The following is a 21,107-nucleotide window of genomic DNA, read 5'->3' as shown; positions in this document are numbered from 1 at the left end:
ACCCTTTCTAATGTCAGTAAAATGGTCTAATCGTACACAATTCTCATGGTAAAAATGTGTCCCAGTATTGAAGGAGTTATAGGAAGGTAAAAGCAAGAAACATTTACTCTATAACTCATTTCGCATCACAGAAATCCCCATCGTTCACAGCAATGGTTGGGAGAGAGACTGTAAACGACTCTCACGCTAATTGGTCTAAAACTCGCACTAAAACCTGCCAAGAGTGATGGTGAAGTGACTCTTGGGAAGTAATGAGAAAGTTTACTGTAATTTCCTTTCTCGTGTTTTCTTTTGTGTTTTTTTTTTTTTCGTGTAATATTTTCGTTCAAAGTTATGGTGGTTGTAAATTTTTCGTTGTGTGTTTTTTTTTTTATTATTATTATATGGAAAAAGTAGTTTCTTGTGTTTTTTTTTCTCCTTTTCGTTTTTTTCTCTTGTTTTCCTTATATGTTCCTTGTTTTTCTTTATGTTTTCCTTGTTTCTCATATGTATCTATTACACTTATCTAATGCTTTCCTTTTCTTTTCTCTTTTTTCCTTTTTCCTCCAGGTTTCCTTTTCCTCTCGCTTTTTTTGTTTCCTCATATTCTAATCTCACAATCACCACCATCACCACTAGACGCAATTATAACTATCCTGCATCACCTTCCTCCTCCTCCTCCTCCTCACTATCATCATCATTTTCTTCTCCTCTCTATACCATAAGAACAAAAATGGTTTCTTGTTCGTTTTCTCATTTTCCCATCTTTTTCTTTCCTTATGTATTCCTTGTTTTTCTTTATATTTCCCCTCATTTTCTTCTGTGTTTATTACGATTATCTTACATATCCCTTTTTCCTGATGTTTCCCTCCTCTTGCTTCTTCCATGTTTCCATCACCACCATCACCATCAGATGCAATCACTTTCTTCTTCCTCCTCCTCACTATCATCATTTTCTTCTCTCTAGAGCATATGCAAAAAAAGTGGTTTCTTGTGTGTTCTCTCATATTTTCTCTCTTTCTTTTGTTTTCCTTATCTATTCTTTTGTTTCTATATCCTGCATCATCCTCTTCCTTCTCCTCCTCCTCATCATCATCATTTTCGTCTACTCTCTATAGCATATGCAAAAAAATAATTTCTTGTGTTTTTTTGCTCATTTTCGCCTCTTTCTCTCTTATTATCCTTATGTATTCTTTGTTTTTGTATCCTGCATCATCCTCTTTCTCTTCCTCCTTCTCCTCATTATCATCATCATTATCTTCTCCTCTCTATAGAATATACAAAAAAATAATTTCATGTGGTTTCTTGCTCATTTTCCCCTCTTTTACTCTTATTTTCCTTACGCATTCTTTGTTTTTGTATCCAGCATCCTCCTCCTTCTCTTCTTCTTCCTCCTCTTCATCATCATCGTCATCGTCATTTTCCGTCTCCTCTCTACAGTATATGCAAAACAATGATTTCTTATGTTTTTTTTTGCTCATTTTTCCCTCTTTTTCTCTTATTTTCCTTATATATTCTTTGTTTTTGTATCTTGCATGCATCCTCCTCCTCCTCCTCCTTCTCTTCCTCATTATCATTATCATTTTCTTCTCCTCTCTATAACATATGCATAAAAATAATAAAACTAGCGTCTGTCATGTCATCTTGTCTTCCGGTAACCTTCACGATCGCCATCTGTCGCCTGCAACTGTAAACAACATTGTGAACTGCTAAACAAGACGCCCATAAAGGAATGAAGGAAAAGAATAAAGAAAATGTGAATGAAAAGAAATTGAGAGAACGTTACGTGTGTTTTTGTTTCCCTTGTGTGAGTTTGTGAATATATATTTTTCTTGGTTTCTCTCTCTCTCTCTCTCTCTCTCTCTCTCTCTCTCTCTCTCTCTCTCTCTCTCTCTCTCTCTCTCTCTCTCTCTCCTTTTTAATTTTCTTGTTCTTACGGTTCTTGTTTTTCTTTTGCTCTTTTTTGCTCGCTATTTGTTTTTTTTTCTTTTCTTTATATGCGAATGTTTTGTCTTCTTGTTGTTGTCCTTGTTTCTATTCTAATTTTTCTTCTTATTTCTTCCTTTCTTCGTCTTCCTATCCTTCCGTTTTCTTTCCCTGATCTTATTCTGATATTTCTTCTTACGCTTCTACTTCAAGTAATGAAACAATGACAATGAAAATACATAAAGGAATAAAGAAGGTGAAAATTAACACACACACACACACACACACACACACACACACACACACACACACACACACACACACACACACACTTTCACAGGCACACACTACGATATTAATTCAATCTGACATTCACTATCATATTTTTTCATGCTACTGTATTATGATCTACTTTCCTCGACTTTTCTTTTCACGAGACTCAGCCGGATGTGGGCGTGAGGGCGTGAGAGTGCGATGCATGGGCGTGAAGAGGTAACGAGAAGAGGGGGAAGAGGAGGAGGAGGAGGAGGAGGAGGAGGAGGAAGAAGAAGAGGACATATAATAATAGTCTTCTTTGTCCTGACTACATTGCTTAAGAGGACGATGAAAATGAAGAAGTAAAAGAAGAAGTAGGAAACAAGAGAAGAAGAATATTATGATAAGAAGAAAAAGGCACAGAGAGAAAAAAAAAGAGAAAAAGATAAATCACCAAATACACACGAATAAAAAAAAAGAAAAAGAAAAAAATGATAAAGGATGAAGAAAAAAGTTGAACAAAAAGAAATTAAAAAGGAAGAACAAATACAGGATAATTATCTACTTAGTTTAATATATTTCAATGTCACGTAAGAGACAAATGATAAAGAGGAAGAGGAGGAGGAGGAGGAGGAGGAGGAGGAGGAGGAGGAGGAGGAGAAGGAAGAGGAGGAGTTGCCCGCGAAAGCTTTATCTAGACTGTGACAGCGGAGGGAAAATCATGAGAAACTATAGAGAAAGTGAGAGCTGGGAGAGAGAAAGAGAGGAAAGAGAGAGAGAAAAAAAAAAAAAGGAGGAGGAGGAGGAGGAGGAGGAGGAGGAGCCATAGATAGATAGATGCTAGAGGAAAGTTATAATCCGTGTGTGTGTGTGTGTGTGTGTGTGTGTGTGTGTGTGTGTGTGTGTGTGTGTGTGTGTGTGTGTGTGTGTGTGTGTGTGTGTGTGTGTGTGTGTGTGTGTGTGTGTGTGTGTGTGTGTGTGTGTGTGTGTAGCTTTCCCTAGCGCACATGACGGGCTCACATGGCCGAGGAAAGCACACAGGTGACACTGATGAAGCCAAAACACACCTGTGTTCGTGAAACTCACAGCTGAGTAATACCTAGACAGTCACACAGACACACAGACACACAGACACATACACGAGGGAAAAACACCATCATTATCTTTTTAATCTCCGTGCTTACATTTTGAGAGCGTGACTTGAAAATAATGATAGTAATAAAGGAGAGATTATAAGAGAAAATATAACTTCAATGTGAAAATGAATGAAGAGATTAGAATGAAAAAGTACAAACAAAATAATCGACTTTTTTGTTAAATTTCAGGCTTTGCTTTGCTCTATTTTTTTTTTTTTTTCCGTTTATAAACATGATTACCTGTACTTTTATTTTACAATTAAATATGGAATCGTACAAAATAAATATATAAACAAAACTGGCTGCGCTGCTAATTGGTGGATGCTGAACAGCGCTTCCCATTCGCTATAGGCCATAACAAAAAAACACTTTTCTATGATTTTTTTTCAAACTTTTCAAAATTTATCCTTTCACTCAATCTATTTTTTATTTACTTAAGAAAAACATGGAACTCTTAACCTCTGAAGTACAGATACGATTAGCTTACTGAATACAAAACAAAGACTTTTCTATTACTTTTTTTCTCAATCTTTTCAACATTCATTCTTTCTCATTCTTTTGCTCATTTACTTAAAAAAAAACACAGAACATTTAACCTCAGAATTACAAATACTTACGGAATACAAAACAAACATTTTTCTATTACTCTTTTCTCAGCCTTTTCAATGTTTATTCTTTCATTCCTTCTCTTATTCATTTACTTAAGAGAAACACAGAATTTACTTATGAAAAACAAAGAATTTTCTAATACTTTTTTCCTCAATCTTTTCAACATTCATTCTTTCATTCGTTCTCTTGCACATTTACTTAAAAAAAACAAATAACTTTTAACCTCACAATTAGAAATCATTAGCTTACTGAATAAAACAACAAACACTTCTCCATTACACTTTTCTCAATCTTTTCATTCTTTCATTCATTCTTTTGCTCATTTACTTAAAAAAAAACATATAACTTTTAACCTCATGATTAGATATAATTAGCTTACTGAACAAAAAACAAACACTTTTCTATTTCACTTTTCTCAATCTTTTCACTCTTTCATTCATTTTATTGTTCATTTATTAAAAAAAAACTCTACCCTTAGAATTAGATACCATTAGCTTACTGAATATTCTCGTACATACTCCTTCTTAAACCTTCACTTAGCATAATAAAAACCCTGGAGCCTTTGATACACGTGTTATGAGGCGCCACACGTGCTGGACAACTGTCTTCTTTCAGCTAACCTTATGTTTTTCCTATGTTATCTTATTACACTCGACAAGCAAGCACCGTACTTTATATTATTTACACCTAACAATCCAAATTTCAAGGGTGGAATTTGCAAGATCATCGCTGTTCTTTTAAGTTAAGTGACTCGTAAATCTGTTAATGCAAGGGTGAGGTGAGAGAGTAACTGGAATATGCTTGAATAATGGTCCATGTGCTGTGTTAATGTCCAAATTGCTGTTGATTTTCTCGTTATTCTAGTAGCAAAATGTTTGGAGCGTGTGTGTGTGTGTGTGTGTGTGTGTGTGTGTGTGTGTGTGTGTGTGTGTGTGTGTGTGTGTGTGTGTGTGTGTGTGTGTGTGTGTGTGTGTGTGTGTGTGTGTGTGTCTAATGGTTGATGCTTTGTCACTCATATATCGCCTACTCTCTCCCCTACACACACACACACACACACACACACACACACACACACACACACACACACACACACACACACACACACACACATTGTTGACTCACTAATACATGGGTGGGATTCCATGGGCGTGACTCCTCCAGGCCCCGCCCACTATTCTGATGCGGGCGGGAGAGTGGTAGTGGTAGTGGTAGTGGTGGTGGTGGTGGTGGTGGTCATTCAGTGGGTGAGAGATGTGGGGCGACGATGGAGGAGGAGAAGGAGGAGGAGGAGGAGAAGGAAAAGAAGGAGGAGGAGGAGGAGGAGGAGGAGGAGGAGGAGGAGGAGGAGGAGGAGGAGGAGGAGGAGGAGGAGGAGGAGGAGGTGGTGGAGAAGAAGGGGGAGGAGGAAAACTATGGAGGTCTAGAGACAAATTATCATAAATTCACACACACACACACACACACACACACACACACACACACACACACACACACACACACACACACACACAAAGTTCCATCTCTCTACACTTCCCAAAAAAGAAAAAAAAAATACTAGAGTCAAACATATAAATAAGTTTAATGTAGACAAGAAATAAAGAAGGCAGGGAAGCAAAGACTTACACTGAATTACGAAGGAGAGAACCACACATCAGCAGATTTGTAGGTCCTCGCTTCGAAAGACAAGAATGGATAATAGTAATAATAATAATAATAATAATAATAATAATAATAATAATAATAATAATAATAATAATAATAATAATAATAATGAATAAAAATAGGAAAAGAAAGTGAGAAAGCAGAAGAGGCAAAAAACAATGAAAGAAAGACAAACAGCAACAGATCTTTTAGTCCCTAGTGTAAGGAAGAAATAAAGGAAGAGGAGGAGGAGGAGGAGGAGGAGGAGGAGGAGGAGGAGGAGGCATAAACACAAACGATTTAGAAGTGGTGGAGTGGTGGAGTGGTAGAGGTATAGGCGCCACCACACAATGACCTACATTCGAAGTGGTTGACTACCGATAACAACAACAGCTGGTATGGTGGTCTAGTCCCTCTCCTCTCTCTCTCTCTCTCTCTCTCTCTCTCTCTCTCTCTCTCTCTGTCAGACGCAACAGGAAATAAATTATATCAAGCAAAAATCGTTAAGTCTTTCTTTAAGGTTCTAATTTGAAACTCGAGAATCTATCTTTACGTCATGTTTTGTGCAAATAACTAATAATTTTGTATTAGAGAGAGAGAGAGAGAGAGAGAGAGAGAGAGAGAGAGAGAGAGAGAGAGAGAGAGAGAGAGGTGGTGGTGTAAGAGCTGTTTCAATGCTGCTTAAATAGTAATCTTCTAACGGAACATAATCAAACTGAGAAAAAAGTTAGTGGATTTTAACTTAGAATTGAAAAAAAAAAAAAATTAAAGAGAATACGACACTAAGGGAAAGTACTTCAAAATAATAGTAGATAAAATAAAAGCACAAATAACTAGTAAAATATTGAGGAAAAAATGAAAAAAAGTAGTTTCATATCATAACAGTAAAAGAAAGAAATAAGGAAAAGTATAATAGAAAATGGTTTACGTCAAAGTGGAAGAAAAGTAGAAAAAGAAGAAAAAAATATAGTAGAGAGCAAAAATAAAAGAGTAAGAGTTAATGACAGAAAATTAAAGAAAGTAAAAAAATAATGGAAAAAGGAAATAAAAGACAGTTTGATATAAAAAAAATAAAAAGTAGATAAAAATACAAGTAATGAAAGAATAAACAATAGAAAGAAAACGAGAAGAAGAAAAGTGTCGAAACATAAGAGGAAGAAAGGAGATTAAGAGAGTAAGAGAGAGATGGCCCCGTGCACTACTGCCTTCCTACTCCCTTCCCAATCCAGCAGGAAGTGTTACCGCCACGCTGATGACGCCGCCTCTGCTGCAGCGACCACCACCACCACCACCACCACCACCGCCGCCGCCGCCATTAACATCGCAAGAGAGAGAGAGAGAGAGAGAGAGAGAGAGAGAGAGAGAGAGAGAGAGAGAGAGAGAGAGAGAGAGAGAGAGAGAATTTAAATTTAAGTTTGCAGTAATGGTAGTAGTAGTAGTAGTAGTAGTAGTAGTAGTAGTAGTAGTAGTAGTAGTAGTAGTAGTAGTAGTAGTAGTAGTAGTAGTAGTAGTAGCAGTGGTGGTAATAGTAATAGTAGTAGTAGTAGTAGTAGTAGTAGTAGTAGTTGTCGTTATTTATTATCATTATTTCATTTCATTTAACCTTATGTCAACTGGAAATGCTTATGTGTGTGTGTGTGTGTGTGTGTGTGTGTGTGTGTGTGTGTGTGTGTGTGTGTGTGTGTGTGTGTGTGTGTGTGTGTGTGTGTGTGTGTGTGTGTGTGTGTGTGTGTGTGTTCAAGCACCAGGGAGGCTTACTAATCTTCACATTAACCAGACCAAAATTCACCAGAAGAGAAAGAGGCACAGAATAATGAAGAGAGAGAAAATAGGGAGAAGGGGCAGTAAGAAGTGGGTGGAGGGGCGGAGGGAGAGGCGATGGATGGAGGGAAGGGTGAGGTGCCATGTGGTGACGATACAGGAGGGAGGGAGGGGGAGAGGGAACGGTGGGAGTGACAGAAGCAGAAAACCAGGCCAGGGATTCACGAGAGCAAGGGAGCGACCGTGTATATAAACAGAGACACAGCGACGAGAGACATCAGTTGGCTCTGACCACTCTCCGCGTCTACATCCTCCACTCCACCCACTCTCCACCCTCCACACACGCTCTTTTACCCTCTCTTATTGTGACGCCAAGGTACGTGTGGTTCTTGTGACTCTTTCGGATGTTACAAGCTCGACTCGCCACTAACATCCACCTCTGCCATCCACCACCATCACCACTCTACTTCAAATGGTGCTCCCTCCACTACGCAGTGACTCAGTGCTAACTCAGTGCCTCGGTGCCCCTCCCGGAGGATACTTGCTGCCTCAAGGGAAGGTCTAGTGCTCATCAGCCCATGCTGTGCCCCGCTGGCATTCTAGTGGCACCTTCACTGGGCCTGCTTTGTATAGTTTTTTGTTGTTGTCCCAGGCCTGTCCCACTCTTATGTAAAAAGAAATTCAGAATCATATATATTTGATTTGATTGTTATTGTTCAAGTATAACTGTTCAATTTTCTGTGCTGTCATGTAATTTTTGTCATTGTCATCACTACAAGCACAGTACTAACGTAGCTTTTAATCCATTATAAAGCCACACACGTTCAATATTAATTTTGTCAAAGATGGCTTCTTAATTTCTTCCTGTTTACTTATTGATTAACAGAAGCTCAGATTCAACATCCCTTTTTATTATTCAACATGAAGCAACAGTTACTCTCACTGTTTGTATATCTTGTACAGGATATTAATTGCAAGTCCTGTTTATTTATTCACTATGAGAAGCACAGTGTTAACTTTAGTTGTAATTTTGTTCTTTCCTCACTCCTCCTCTGGCTGCCTTTACTGTTACTTCATCACAGGCGGTTTATTAAGTCCCTGCATCATTGACTCTTTCTTTTTTCGTGTCTACTCACTCATCATTCAGTGAAGCACATTATTAAGGTAACTGGTTATATGTTTCCTTTCAATGTCATTACGAAAAGGCAAAACCAGGTAGCACTTTGAACTCATAAACAAACAATTTCATATATGATCATTAACAGTAGAATCTCAAAACTATTTTCAAACTATTCAAATGAGACACATGTAACATATTAGTGCATCTTACAAAGCAGCCTGAACATCAACAGGAAACTCTTCAAAATCACTAGAATCAACTTAAATTCCTTTCTACCTGCGTGATATACCAGGAAGTAGTCAATCACTTTATAAGACACTACAAGTTCACCTTTTGCTCAATTATACGCAACCTAATAACATCCATCACTATTATCACATTCCCTAACACACCAGCACCTCTTGTAAACTGAGCACAGTCACTTAGGATCCTGCAATAGCCACCCATTCCCAGCCTACCTCGTGCCTCAACGCGTGGCGCAAACAAGATCATACTCATCATGCAGCACTTGTCAAACAGATGCTTTACTGAGCACACACACACGAGAGGCGAACCATGACGCAACTGTTGTCTAAGTAAGGAGCCTCCCCCGCCCTGCTGCCTCGCTTCTCCCTCCCTGGCCAGCTTCTCCGCTCTCCTCTCCTCAGTAGTTGTTACGTTAATCTCAAGTACATTGGCATTTTTGGTTACTTTAATTGTCACAGCCATACTAGATATTTAACAGGAAAACTTTGATTATTAGAGACCAGTTTGAGCATTGACTGTATTTTGACTGATGTACACTTGTCAACACACACACACACACACACACACACACAAGGAAAAAGTCATACATTTAAAACATATAAAAAAGATTAATTCAAATACATATAACGTCAAAAATAAAAAAATCTTCTATATAAGTCATACAAAAATCATTCAAATACATTAAAATCAAGGACAGAATTCCTCTATATAAGTCAATGAAAGGAAAAACAGTTACATCACTTACACTCAACCTATGTAAAGTTGCCAACACGAAGCAGTAATACTAATACACGGGAAGACAGACAGAGAGTGTGTGAGTGAGAGAGAGACAGGAAGCGGCAACCAAACTGCTGAGGAAAGGAGAAGGAGGCGCCAGGTGGAGTGACGAGGTAATCAGAGGTAATGACAGGTAAAGGTGTGTTTGGTTGTTCTGGACAGTAGCATCACCTCAAAGTATCAAGTCATTAGTCAAATATTATATCATGTTTACCTGTCACTCAGAACCTACCTGTCTCTTACCTGTCACCTCCCGAGTTCCCAATTAGCACAGGTATTCTAAGGTTATTTTACAGTACAACATTAACGTCTTACCTGAGTGATTCCTATTTGTCACCTGAGTTTTACCTTTTCTTTTAATTACTAGTTAAGGTGTAGTCTTAAACATCCATTCCTCCTGCGTATATAAAAGACAGAAGGTTCAGTTTCACGGTATAATTTCATTGTATTACCTGAGCGTTACCTATTAGTCACCTGTCGTTTTCTAATTACTAGTTCTGATGCCACTAAAACAAGCATACATTTCTTCTACATATAACACAAAGCACTTTCATCTACATCTCATATCATCACCCACTAACTCCCTTTCAGTGTTCACCTGTGTATATTATGTACATTTTGTAGTGTAGCATGCCTAGAGTAGCACTGTAAATATAATGCAATATATGTTTATTTTGTACCATATGTATAATAACCCCATTACTGATCAAATTTGAATTACAGTACTAGAATCAACCATCGCATTTGTAAATATCACTTGTCTAACGAGCAGATGATGTATATAGAATGACTAGAGACAAAGAGAGTTGTAGATGCTAAGAAAATGCAAGAGTAACGAAGCTTTGTATATAATCTCTTAATTGGATGCCGGTGGTGTCCAATGGCGAGATAGCAATGAGCGGCGACACCATGTGAATACAGTTTCTGCCTTGGTGGTGGCGTCTTGCTCCATCCTGTCCTTCCAAAACGCTCTTCTCGCCTTCCGAAACCTGTCACTCAGTACACTTCCCTTCCCACCGCCTTACTTTGCCCATAACCCCCCAATAGTCATTTGTGTTTACTCAGTCACGTTTTCTTTCTTCGTAGTCTCTCCCATCACCAGTAGTCCCACCTCATGTACCCTGTGGCCTCTCAGACACTCGTGCCTCTCACCGCCTGCCACTTGAGACACTAACAGTACAAGTGCAAAAAAATAACTTGTCTTGTAGTCCACAATGAGCACCAATTTAGCGGTTTGCTGTCCCATAGAACGACTGTAGCAAAAAGCACAAGTTATGCTAATCTTCCTACTTGATTATTCTCTTCCTTTCTCTCTCTCTCTCTCTCTCTCTCTCTCTCTCTCTCTCTCTCTCTCTCTCTCTCTCTCTCTCTCTCTCTCTCTCTCTCTTTCCTTACTTCCTCCATTCCACGCACGTTTTTTGTTTGTTTTTTGTTTAGAGCAAGTATTCATGAAGCTCTGTAGAGTTGTTGCGAGGAGAGTGGCACGCTTTCCAACACTGCACTGTCAGACGCCTTTAAATCCCCCATGAACACTTTAAAAAGAATCAAGTCAAGTTTTGTGCGTCCATTTTGAAGAACTATTGAATCTAATGATACGATTGAAGGTTCATGTTAGATTTAGAGACAACTCATGTATAGAAGAAATGAATCTTAAAACCTCTTGTCAAAACGTACTATGGATGTATTTTGATATAAGACTTGAAGAAAAAATCCTAAACACGTTTTAAAATTGTATTGCAATAAAAAAAGAAAAAAAATCGTAGAAATAATCAACTATAAAATCAAATAATCTTTAGAATTCGTTACATATAAGTCATTTTACATCGAACCTCAAAATAAAAAAAGCTTATTAAACTTTGTACTAAAAAGACATTTGTCCCAGAATTTTGGCTAACTCTATCATTCTTTAAGGGAACTGGCAATCAAGTGGGCCTTTTTAAAATCTTTCTGCTGCCCTTGTCCGGCTTCCCCCTCTTGCATATAAAAAGAAAATACATAACACCTCACATCCTCCCTCTTCCTTCTCTCTCCCTGTAACTTCTGGTGTGAGGCGCAGCGCTCTCTAGCCAGAAGGGGAGGAGCTGCAGAGGGGAAGGGAGGATCTGAGGGAGTTTGGTCGCCACGAACGGTAATGCGGAGAGTTATGTATGAGGCCACACCACTCTTCCTCCTTGACCGCCGCCTCTCGCTCAAGCGGTACAGGTCATTACTAGCGCGTTCAGTCTTAGGTGTTCGCAAGCAGTCCCAAGTTATATTTCTTTCCACTCCATTCTCCTTTACATTCCTTCTACTCTCTCTCCTCTCTCCCTCCTTTCTCCCTCCTCTGTACCTCCTCCTACTTCAGTGGAACTGTTATGACATTTTTCCTATTCTCGTAGCTCTAACCTCACGTTTCTTCAGTAACGAGCCGTGGAATCTATAAAAAAAATTGGCTAGACTAAAGTAAAAAGCTGAAGAAAAATGCAAATACAAACATTCCTTATAAAAAAGAATACGAGAAAGAAATAAACATACATATAAACTTTGAATTCTCTTGTAAAAATAGTTTCATATACAGTTCAGTCAGTAGTAATAATGATAATAGGAATAATAATAATAAAAAGAGATACACTTCTTATCATTTTAACTTCCCTCCATCCTCCTCCTCCTCATCCTCCTCCCCTTCCTCCTGAAGCATATTTACAACTTCCTGTCTCGTCCTAACTGTCTGCCGCCTTCCGTATGGCATCCCCTCCCCTCCCCTCCCCTTTTAGCCAGCCGTCAGCAGCAGGCGACCACCAGATGGCAAAACTAGCTTAATATTCTACCAGACTTGAAAATAACTGAGGATGTAACTATCTGTCTTACACATTCATATCTATCTTTATCTTCTTTTTTTATTTTGGTCTCATTGTAATATCTTTCTTTGTCTTCCCGTCTGTCTGTCTACCTGGCAGTCGTGATATGTATATACCTAACAAGTAATTTTCTGCAGCAACTAACACTCTTTTTTTTTAATCGGGACATCAAGCATTAATTGTCGCCGGTGTTCTAAGAGAGTAGCTATCTCTTCTTCATCACTCTTACTAACCATCAGTGCCTCTGTTAGTGTCTCGGTGGATGAAACAACACACAGTAACTCATAGCATCCACCAGTACAGATTTTCCCAGACTTTGTTCCCTGTATATCATTTCTCCTTCGCCGTCTGTGCTTCAGCTCTTTCATCTTCAGCTGGTTTGGTGTCTAGAATCAAGCCAGCGTTCACTCTACGGACGGAATCATAACAGCTAAGTTTCCCCATTCAGCTTGGAGTTTTCTGTCGCGTCCATTTTCTTTGTAACACTTGCGAGGCATAACGGTCCTATTTCTCTCGGAGCTGTATTCCCATGGCGCGCCGCGAGGAAGGACCTGCCATCTAGTGTTTGCAAAAGCCAATTTTGTAGCGGTGGTGCATGAGGTCGCTCCCACACAGACGAGGCGACCTGGACTCCTGCATGCTGAGAGCCACGCCTGTTACCTGTTCTCACCTTTTCAGGCCTTGTACAGTCATGAAGACCTTTTTCTTCTCCGCTGCTGTCCTTGTTGTCTGTATGCGAGTGGGGTGGGCAGCCGAGGCCTTGCAGCAAAAGAGCCTTCAACCTTCGGCCCTTGTCGATGATGATGATGACCCAACTCAGAGATTTATTTTTGGGACTGGGGTTCTCAATTTTGGAAACACTGCGGGCGCTACGAGCATCACAATTGGGAACGCTGGATATATTGCCCTGGGCGCGGCTCTCCTCGTCCCGCTCATTATTGGTCTAGCTCTCTTGTTCTATCTCTACGGAGGCCCAAGAGACTCCACCTCGTACAGCAGCTCCGGTTATGACAGCTACGCGCGTAACACCGACCAGTAGGTATCCGTTGGTTGTAGCACGAGTAGAGTACAGTGTGACCCTCCCTCGCTGCTAGTCAGGCCCGATCGTGCACTTCCCTCATCCTGACCCTCGCCCATCCTACTCCCTATCAACCACTCTCCAGTATCCTCAACGAAGCACCGCCAAAACTGACATGCCTGTCTGTTCTCAGGTTCACTAGATGGCAGTAACGTGTAAGTCAGTCAGTCAGTCAGTCAGTCAGTCAGTTAAGCAGTCAATCATTCAGTCAGTCATTAGTGAATAACGAGTTGAAAACACCGCCTTGTTTCAGGCCAGAATGTTCACTTATAACAACCAGAACTTCCGTCTCCTCCTGCGGGTCATCCTTTTCCTCCACGCTCCTTGCCTGGCCGAGCTGCTCCCGGCATTGTCGGCAGACAGCGAGCGGGACGCGGCCTTGGAAGGCGTGGAGGACAAGGACCCCTGGGAGAGGCTGGGCTGGACGTCCTCCACCACCACCGGCTCCAACAGTGTAATAGTCTCAGGGGCAGGAATCGTGTGGATCTTGCTATGGGGCGTCGTGTCTTTCATCATTGGCAGCGCGATTCTCTGCTACTGGGTGGGGTGCGAATATGCATCATCGGGCCGCAGATTCAGTAACCTGGTGGGCCTGTACGTGTCTAATTCCATGAACTCTAAAGTGCAAGTTTTGAGGCCCACCGTGCCCTGCTGAAGTGCAAGCGCCTCTTGCTGGGTCTGCGAGCTGCAGTGCCAGGATGAGGCGAGGGTGCCACCAGTGGCACTTTGGCCTCACCCTGGCAGAGCAGCCCATCGCGCACCCCGCAGTGAGGCGCCGTACTGTAGTAACACGCAGCACGTTAATTGTTGATGCATCACTGTCTGAACCGATGTCGCATGAGCAGCACTAAAGCATGTCACTCCCAACCCTCACCGTGCACAGCCCCGGCAGGCCTCCGCCAGGCCCTGCGGGGCTTGTAGAGGAGATGCCACCAACACCTGGCGTGCTCAGTTACCTGTCCACAACCCTCGTCCTGTCCGCGGCCTTCCCTCCCTCAACCAGACCTCGACGAGCCGCGCTCTATCCCAAGATCCAGTGTTTCTCCCTGTACAAATGATGTGTCGATCCCTCCTCAGTGCACCGGGGCCAACACCCTCCCGTCGCGGTAACCTCTCGCACTTTCCGCTGCTGAAGACACAACAAGACAGAGACTCACCTCGGCTGCCCCACAGACACCGACCTAACAATTAACTCTTCCTAGTTTGCTGTTGACTATGACCATCGCTACAAATGGCTTTTGTACAACCAGACCCAATCATGGCAGGTTTTGTCACTTCCTCTGCTCTCTCCGCTTACCGTTCATTGACATAATCCCGGTAGGTAAATCAGTGTCACCTTGCTCGTACCCTGGTCTTCCAGATTACCCTGTACCCTTCCGAATGAACCGCACGCTGGTAGTCCTCGCCCTGGTGGCTGGCCTTGCTACCTGCGCCAAGGGATTCTCGCCAGAAGCACTTGACGAGTATCCGGTGGTGGCAGATGACGACCCTGAAAGCAGGCTGTTCCTTGTTACCACCAACACAACCACTGTCACAATCGGTTACGCCTCCTTCATCCTCGGAGTGACAAGCATCATCGTGCTTGGCGCCCTTTGTGCCCTTGCCTACTTTTACGTTACCGGAGATGATCTAAACAAATACGACTACTCCGGCTCCGGATCCGGATACACTGGCTCTTATGCCAGGAAAGCAGCGTATGTAACAGTTAATTTTGTCAGTTTGTTTGTCTTTACTTGAGTTAGTTAGCGGTGTCTTCCTTCCCCGCCCCTCCCTTGCCTCCCCTGGACTTGCCCCTCCATCCCTCCACCCCTCAGCCCTTCCTCCCTCTCCACACAATGGCTTGTCTCGGCAGAGATTGTCCTCCCCAATCCCACTACCCACCACCACCACCACCACCACCACCACCACCACCACCACTACCACCACCATATCCCAACCACCACCACCACCACCCATTCCTGTCGGTGGCCCGGCAGGACACAGGCGCTGCGGTTCATTCTTAAGCATGGCCAAGGTTTTCTGGAGGTTTCCGGGACCTTGACCTCGCAGTACTCGGGTCAAGGTGCACCAAGATCCTCCACTGATTGACCTCAAATTGCGCTTACTCGCTTTCACTTCCTCAATTTCACTTTTGGACACAATAGGTCGCCATTCACACTCCAATGGCCATTACTCTAGGTCTGGGTGTCCGGGCGCTGTCCACCAGCTTGCCCTTCAACTCAACGCGGCACCTTTTCCAGTGCAGTGACTTGCGGCAGACGCGAGAATGAACCGCACGCTCCTGCATGTTCTGGGGGCACTGGTCCTCTCCTCCTGCGTCCTTGCATCCGACTACCCATACGCTGACCTGAGTTTCGACCAGCCTGGCCCTGCTAGTAACGAAGCTGACCCAAGGGTGTTCTTCATCTATAACAATGCCTCCACGGGTTCCTTTGTCACCTTCAACACCACCCTGCTCCTCTTCTCCGCCGGCATCCTGCTCTGGGGTGTCGCCGGAGCCATTGCCCTTTATTATCTCCTGACCACCCCTGCCGACTCGGGCTACTCAGGCTACAGCTCAGGCTCAGGCTACGGCTCAGACTCAGGCTACTCAGGCCGCGGCAACCGAGGGTGCGTACGAACCTGCCTATGACATGACCTCGCCCTTCCCCTGTGCACGCTTCTGGCCGCCCGCTGCACCACCGCCAGTATTCAGTCATCTCACCCTCGCATTTGAGGTTTTCATGTCACATTAGTGTCCCTGGCGGTGGTCCAGCGGTAACCATTGAGGTACGAGATAAGGTAAGGCACTCTTTTTTTTATGTATGTGTTTGTAGCATCGTGCATACAGTCTCTCCGCCACGGCCTGCGCGGGGAGGTTTTGTGCATGACACGTGTGGTGGACTGAAGAGCCGGCAGCCGGAGCGCCGCGGCTGCCCAGGCCAGAGCAACGCCATCCCCGACAGGACAGCGGAAAGGAAGAAACAGTGATGAAAAGACATGTAGAATAAGTTCACGTTGTCTATACAGAAGAACTACAGTGAATGTCTTAAAAACGCGTCTGTAGAAACTGCTTACATAATTCAAACGGATAAATTGCGGTTAATATTTCGAAAACTCTTTTATATAAATAGAGTAATATTAACAATCGCGGATTTTGATATGGATGTAAACAATTCCTATTACCTCACCACAACATGATAAAAATTTTGAGACTAACTAATGAGCACATATACCAAGTAACGCCCCCTAACCGAGCACCCTGCCCTCTCCACCCACTCCCCAAGAGAAGGAAGAAAACACAGCAATCCTACTATATTTATTCATCAACAAACAACAGACAACAGAATCATTGACTTTCTGTGTCGCCAAAGCATCTTTTCAAACGTTCACTGCGCTGACAGTTTTCAGGTGCAGATTCGCGAGACACTCACTAACAGGTCTTGCTTCAGATATAAGCAACTTACTGAAACAACCGAGAAAACATATGATGTAAATCTTCCACTACTAAGCGATCTTAGAATCCAGCCGCTCACAATATCATTTGCTTGCATATTGCAGTCTCACGAAAATCCCTTCGTATTTTGGCAGCTTGTCTTCCCAGTCTCCAGCAGTGCCGTGCCCGTACCACCACCTCCTTTGCGTCCCACCACTAACCAAAATGGAGACTGCACCGTGACTGGTCCTTTTATGGGTGAATGTGATGTGGAACGCTGCCACTTCGCCTCTTAGCCACGTCTCAGTCCTGATTGAATGAAGGATAGGCGATGATGAATGTAGTTCTTCAGTGCGTTTTCTGACCAGCCTTGACTCACGATCCTCTTGGCAGGAGTCACGAAGGTGTAATGAAGAAGCAAATCGTATCTTTCCTCTACCAGGTGGTGTCACGCCCCCACAAGTCTGGCAATGAGTGATATCAAAAACTCTCTTTTCAAGAACTGACTCGAAAATAAACAATACTTATTCCTGTGGGTTATTGCCCAATTGGAAGACAGTGGACTGTCCTTCATACCGTCCTTGTGGCCTTCAGAGGACAAAAAATGACATTCTTCCTGCAATATGGCACCAGCAAGACGCCCTGTGATTGGCTGGCCTCTGGCGCCGCCTCCTCCTCTATGGTGCTGAGTCACGGTCGCCCGCGGGTGTTTGACCAACGGTGCTCAAGACCGCCGAGGGAAACCTGCACCTCGAAGCGCCTTTACCGCCTCTGAGGAGAAGAGCCACTGGATCTGAGGGAGAGAAGCCTTTCTACCCTGCAAAGCCAACACTGCTCCGTGCTCGTGTTTGGCCAGCAGGGAGGGAGGAGAGCGAAGGGAGGAGGGCGAGGGGTCAGGCGTATTTCTCTCCCCTCCTCCCCTTCCTCCCTGACCACACCTTTAATGTTGACCAAGCGAGGTTGATTTTTTTCTTTTCAACTCAGCGATTTCTTCTAATGTAGCGCAGTAGGTCTTCCCTCTTGACGCCCCCTCGCGCCGACGACGTCACGACCTCTCCTTCGTATATAAAGAAGACTTCGCTCATTGAAGGCACAGCATCGCCCGGCCAGACACTCACTCAGCAGGCCACGCGGCATCTAGTGATTGAATCAGTGCACGCGGAGATTACCATACACTCGCTAATCTCATTACCATCTTCATCTCACCGACCATGAGCCGATTAGCCCTAGGATGTCTGCTGGCGGCGTGCCTCGCTGTGGCCACCGCGGAACAAGAACTTGACTCGATACAGGATCTTGAGACGGACGACGGCAACATTTATGATGACGAGGGGCGCCTCCTCATAGTCACGGTTGGCTCTGGTACCTCCGCCACCAGCCTCAACTTCACCAACTTACTGCCTTCGTTATTCTCAAGCATCGGTCCCTTCCTAGCGGGCGCGGGTCTAACGGCTCTCGGTTTCGGTATCCCGTCCGCTATCCTGTGGGGCAAAGGCTGCTACGGGTATGGCTATGGCTCTGGCTCCGGCAGCGGCTACGGCTCAGACTCAGGCTACGGCAATAGTGGCGGCTACTCGTCCTACTCTTCATACAGGCGGTAAGGTGACGGCATGGCGCGGCGAGGCACCGGGCGCCGGGAATGCCTGCATGTTGTACTATACACAGTGTGCGGTGGGACGAGGCGCGCCACCTCGCACTCACCTTAGTCTTGTTCTCTAGACACATAATGCAGTTCTCTCGTGTACAGTAATATTTGCCATGCTTATAAGCACCTAATGCATAGAGAGGATCAGCTTGTAAATTGCATTGTGGAATAGTCATGTAAATAATTAGCTTGTAACTCCTTTCCACACGTCAACTAAGTGGATATTAATGTAAATAATTTGCCTTGTAAACTGTGCATCACAAATCAATATAAGTGGATCCAATGTAAATAATCAGCTTTGTAAATTGCTTAAGTCAGTATAAGCTGATAGTTAATGTAAATAATCACTCTTGTAAATAATCTGCCCTGAAATCCAAACAAGTAGTGGTAGAGAGAGTGACAAGTCTCCGAGGCATAGCGGAGGCTGACCTTGTCCCCACCACAGGTCCTTCGATCCCTACGCTATCGACTGGGAAAAGTTCTCCATCATCGACTGGATCGCCATCGGAGAGGAGGCCTGGAGGAAGTTTGACCCCGCTGACCTCGAGTGCCAGAAGCGCCTCATCTGCGAGATCCACCAGAACACCTCTCGCTTCGGAGCTCCCGCCGCCAGAATCGTCGACGTGTTCAGGTGAGTCCTTCAACGTGTGGGTTTTCTCTAGGCTTTACTGGGTGTGTTATAACTCTGAATCAGCAATCTTTGGTATGAAAAATAATTCACAGCCTTGCAGACAGTAAAACGCATGTTGTGTCTTCCTCATGGCAGGAAACTCTCTAACACACAGCTTTTGGTAACTATGAGGTAGATAGATTGCTCAACAGCACAAAGTATATCAAACGAACAGACAAATAGATAGACAAACATGCATTTCAATGGTCTTTCAATTGGCTCTTTATAGCAAACAGACTAAAAGACACGCATATCGAATCCTCTCAGCATCCTCACCACACAACACGAGTAACTAACACACCACATCATTTCTGCACATTTTCTCCACACTGACAACAGATTAAGAAACAAAGAAAACCCTCATTTTACAGCAAAACGAACACCGACTTATGCACTGAATGACAACTTAACCCTGACCCACACATCCACCAACACACCCACAAACACACACTACCACCACACACACCGCCATACAGGTACACGCCCCCTCTCCTAACACACTTCCCCGTCGTCTCTCTCCAGCTACCTGCAATACGCCGAGGTTCTGTCCCTTCCTGACGAGATCAAGGCGCTGGTGGAGGAGTATAACGACGCGGCAGATCGGGGTCGTAACTTACAGAAAGACTGCGGTGACGTCTATACAACTTGTGACTTCTCGGTGAAGAAAATAATGGAGAAATACTCACATAATGAAATCTAGGACTACTAGTGAGGGTCCGGCGCCTAAGAACTGCCCGAGGACGCCTCATATATACACGAGGGCGCGATTTGACCCTCTTAGTATCGATCTGATCTTGGTAGGGGTAGGATGGTGCTCTGCTTCCTTCCTCCCCTTGACCTACAGCTCGTCATGATTCCGTTTAGTATTTTTTGTCTTGTTGATTGTTGATTCAATTGTATTTAAAAAAAAAGAAGTTTGTTGTTAATTTGTATTTAAGGTAATTTATTGACTGTGATTACGGCTAAGACTGCCAGACTGCACCAACGCCATAGACGCAAGACAAGCTACTCAACTCCTGACGCAGAGACCAGTTCCTCCTCCTCCTTCTTCTTCTCCTCCTCCTCCTCCTCTTTCTGTTCCTCCTCCAGCAGAGCCACGGACGCAGCGATGCCCAGACGCTCCTGATTGTAAATATGACGTTATTCTCTTTACATAAACGTGCTCATTTGACTCACTGACTTTAACTGACTTTCTGACGACCTCATTGTGTTTCCTGACTAACTGACTGACTGATTACTGACTGCCTTGAGTGACTGACTGACTGATTAACTGACTGAGCGACTATATGACTGGCGACGTTTTGAATGACTTACAGCTTGACTCGTGACTCAATGCATCATTTCTGGACATTCTTTCCTCACTGACAATGAAGGAACAGAACAACGCTTAAAAAGACAAACTAACACTGACTTTACTGAAAGACAACTTGACTTACACTGACTAAAACTGACTCAACCAAAGCACTAGACACATCAAGACTCCATGACTCAATTAACAACATTTTCTGGACACACCTGAGAGAAAGAGAAAGATAATGGTGTGCCAGGTAAGCATGACTAAATGGTAACTTTCAACGTGACTGTATGATAACGAAAGCAGAATTCAATAATGTACAGACTGTGAATAATGTATAGACGTTCGCTATTTATTTATCTTTTTGTTTAGACGAAAATATCTCCTTTACAAGGGGAACATTTTCAGGGAACAGACAAGACACTCGACCAAAGGACACCCGTTGTTACCTAGTTATTATATATATATAGGACTCATTTGGGACTCCACCCCTCTCCCACCCTTCACTCCTCCCATCCTGCCTCATTCTTCATCCTTCATTCATCCATTGTTACAAATTATTTATTTCACTCACTTGATTGTCTTTCGTTTGTTTCATTGATAACTGCAAAATCTCCACCTTGTTGTTGTTGTTCTTGTTGTTCCTTCGCCTTTTTTGTTATGTAGAGTAATTGTTGTTGTTTATTTTGATACTTATTAGTGTGTTATGGTTCTTGTA

The 21,107-nt window shown here is 43.2% G+C and overlaps 1 protein-coding gene across 4 annotated transcripts; it reads left to right on the top strand.

Annotated features, from left to right (window-relative positions):
- The first annotated feature begins 7,549 nt into the window (after positions 1-7,549).
- On the top strand, positions 7,550-20,266 carry LOC123508841. 4 transcript variants are annotated; one of them, XM_045262781.1, is made up of 4 exons: positions 7,550-7,683; positions 15,606-15,975; positions 18,871-19,056; positions 19,618-20,266. In XM_045262781.1, the coding sequence occupies exons 2-4, from the start codon at positions 15,632-15,634 to the stop codon at positions 19,793-19,795; spliced, it is 708 nt and encodes a 235-aa protein (XP_045118716.1). In that variant the 5' UTR covers positions 7,550-7,683; positions 15,606-15,631; the 3' UTR covers positions 19,796-20,266. The 4 variants fall into 4 exon arrangements, with proteins under 4 accessions (XP_045118716.1, XP_045118719.1, XP_045118717.1 ...); XM_045262784.1 differs by lacking the exon at positions 15,606-15,975 and adding an exon at positions 14,726-15,059; XM_045262782.1 differs by lacking the exons at positions 7,550-7,683; positions 15,606-15,975 and adding an exon at positions 13,450-13,959.
- Positions 20,267-21,107: the final 841 nt, after the last annotated feature.

The sequence above is a fragment of the Portunus trituberculatus genome, chromosome 25 (assembly GCF_017591435.1).
Source record: "Portunus trituberculatus isolate SZX2019 chromosome 25, ASM1759143v1, whole genome shotgun sequence".
Taxonomy (NCBI): Eukaryota; Metazoa; Arthropoda; class Malacostraca; order Decapoda; family Portunidae; genus Portunus; species Portunus trituberculatus.
This window is presented reverse-complemented; position numbering and strand designations above follow the sequence as displayed.

What these genes read in the sequence shown, in the direction of transcription:
- LOC123508841 (XM_045262780.1), top strand. Translation starts at nt 17,992, where the DNA reads ATGAGCCGATTAGCCCTAGGATGTCTGCTGGCGGCGTGCCTCGCTGTG. An exon ending in TCCTACTCTTCATACAGGCG is followed by an intron (nt 18,378 to 18,870) that starts GTAAGGTGACGG and finishes TCCCCACCACAG; the next exon opens with GTCCTTCGATCCCTACGCTA. An exon ending in AGAATCGTCGACGTGTTCAG is followed by an intron (nt 19,057 to 19,617) that starts GTGAGTCCTTCA and finishes GTCTCTCTCCAG; the next exon opens with CTACCTGCAATACGCCGAGG.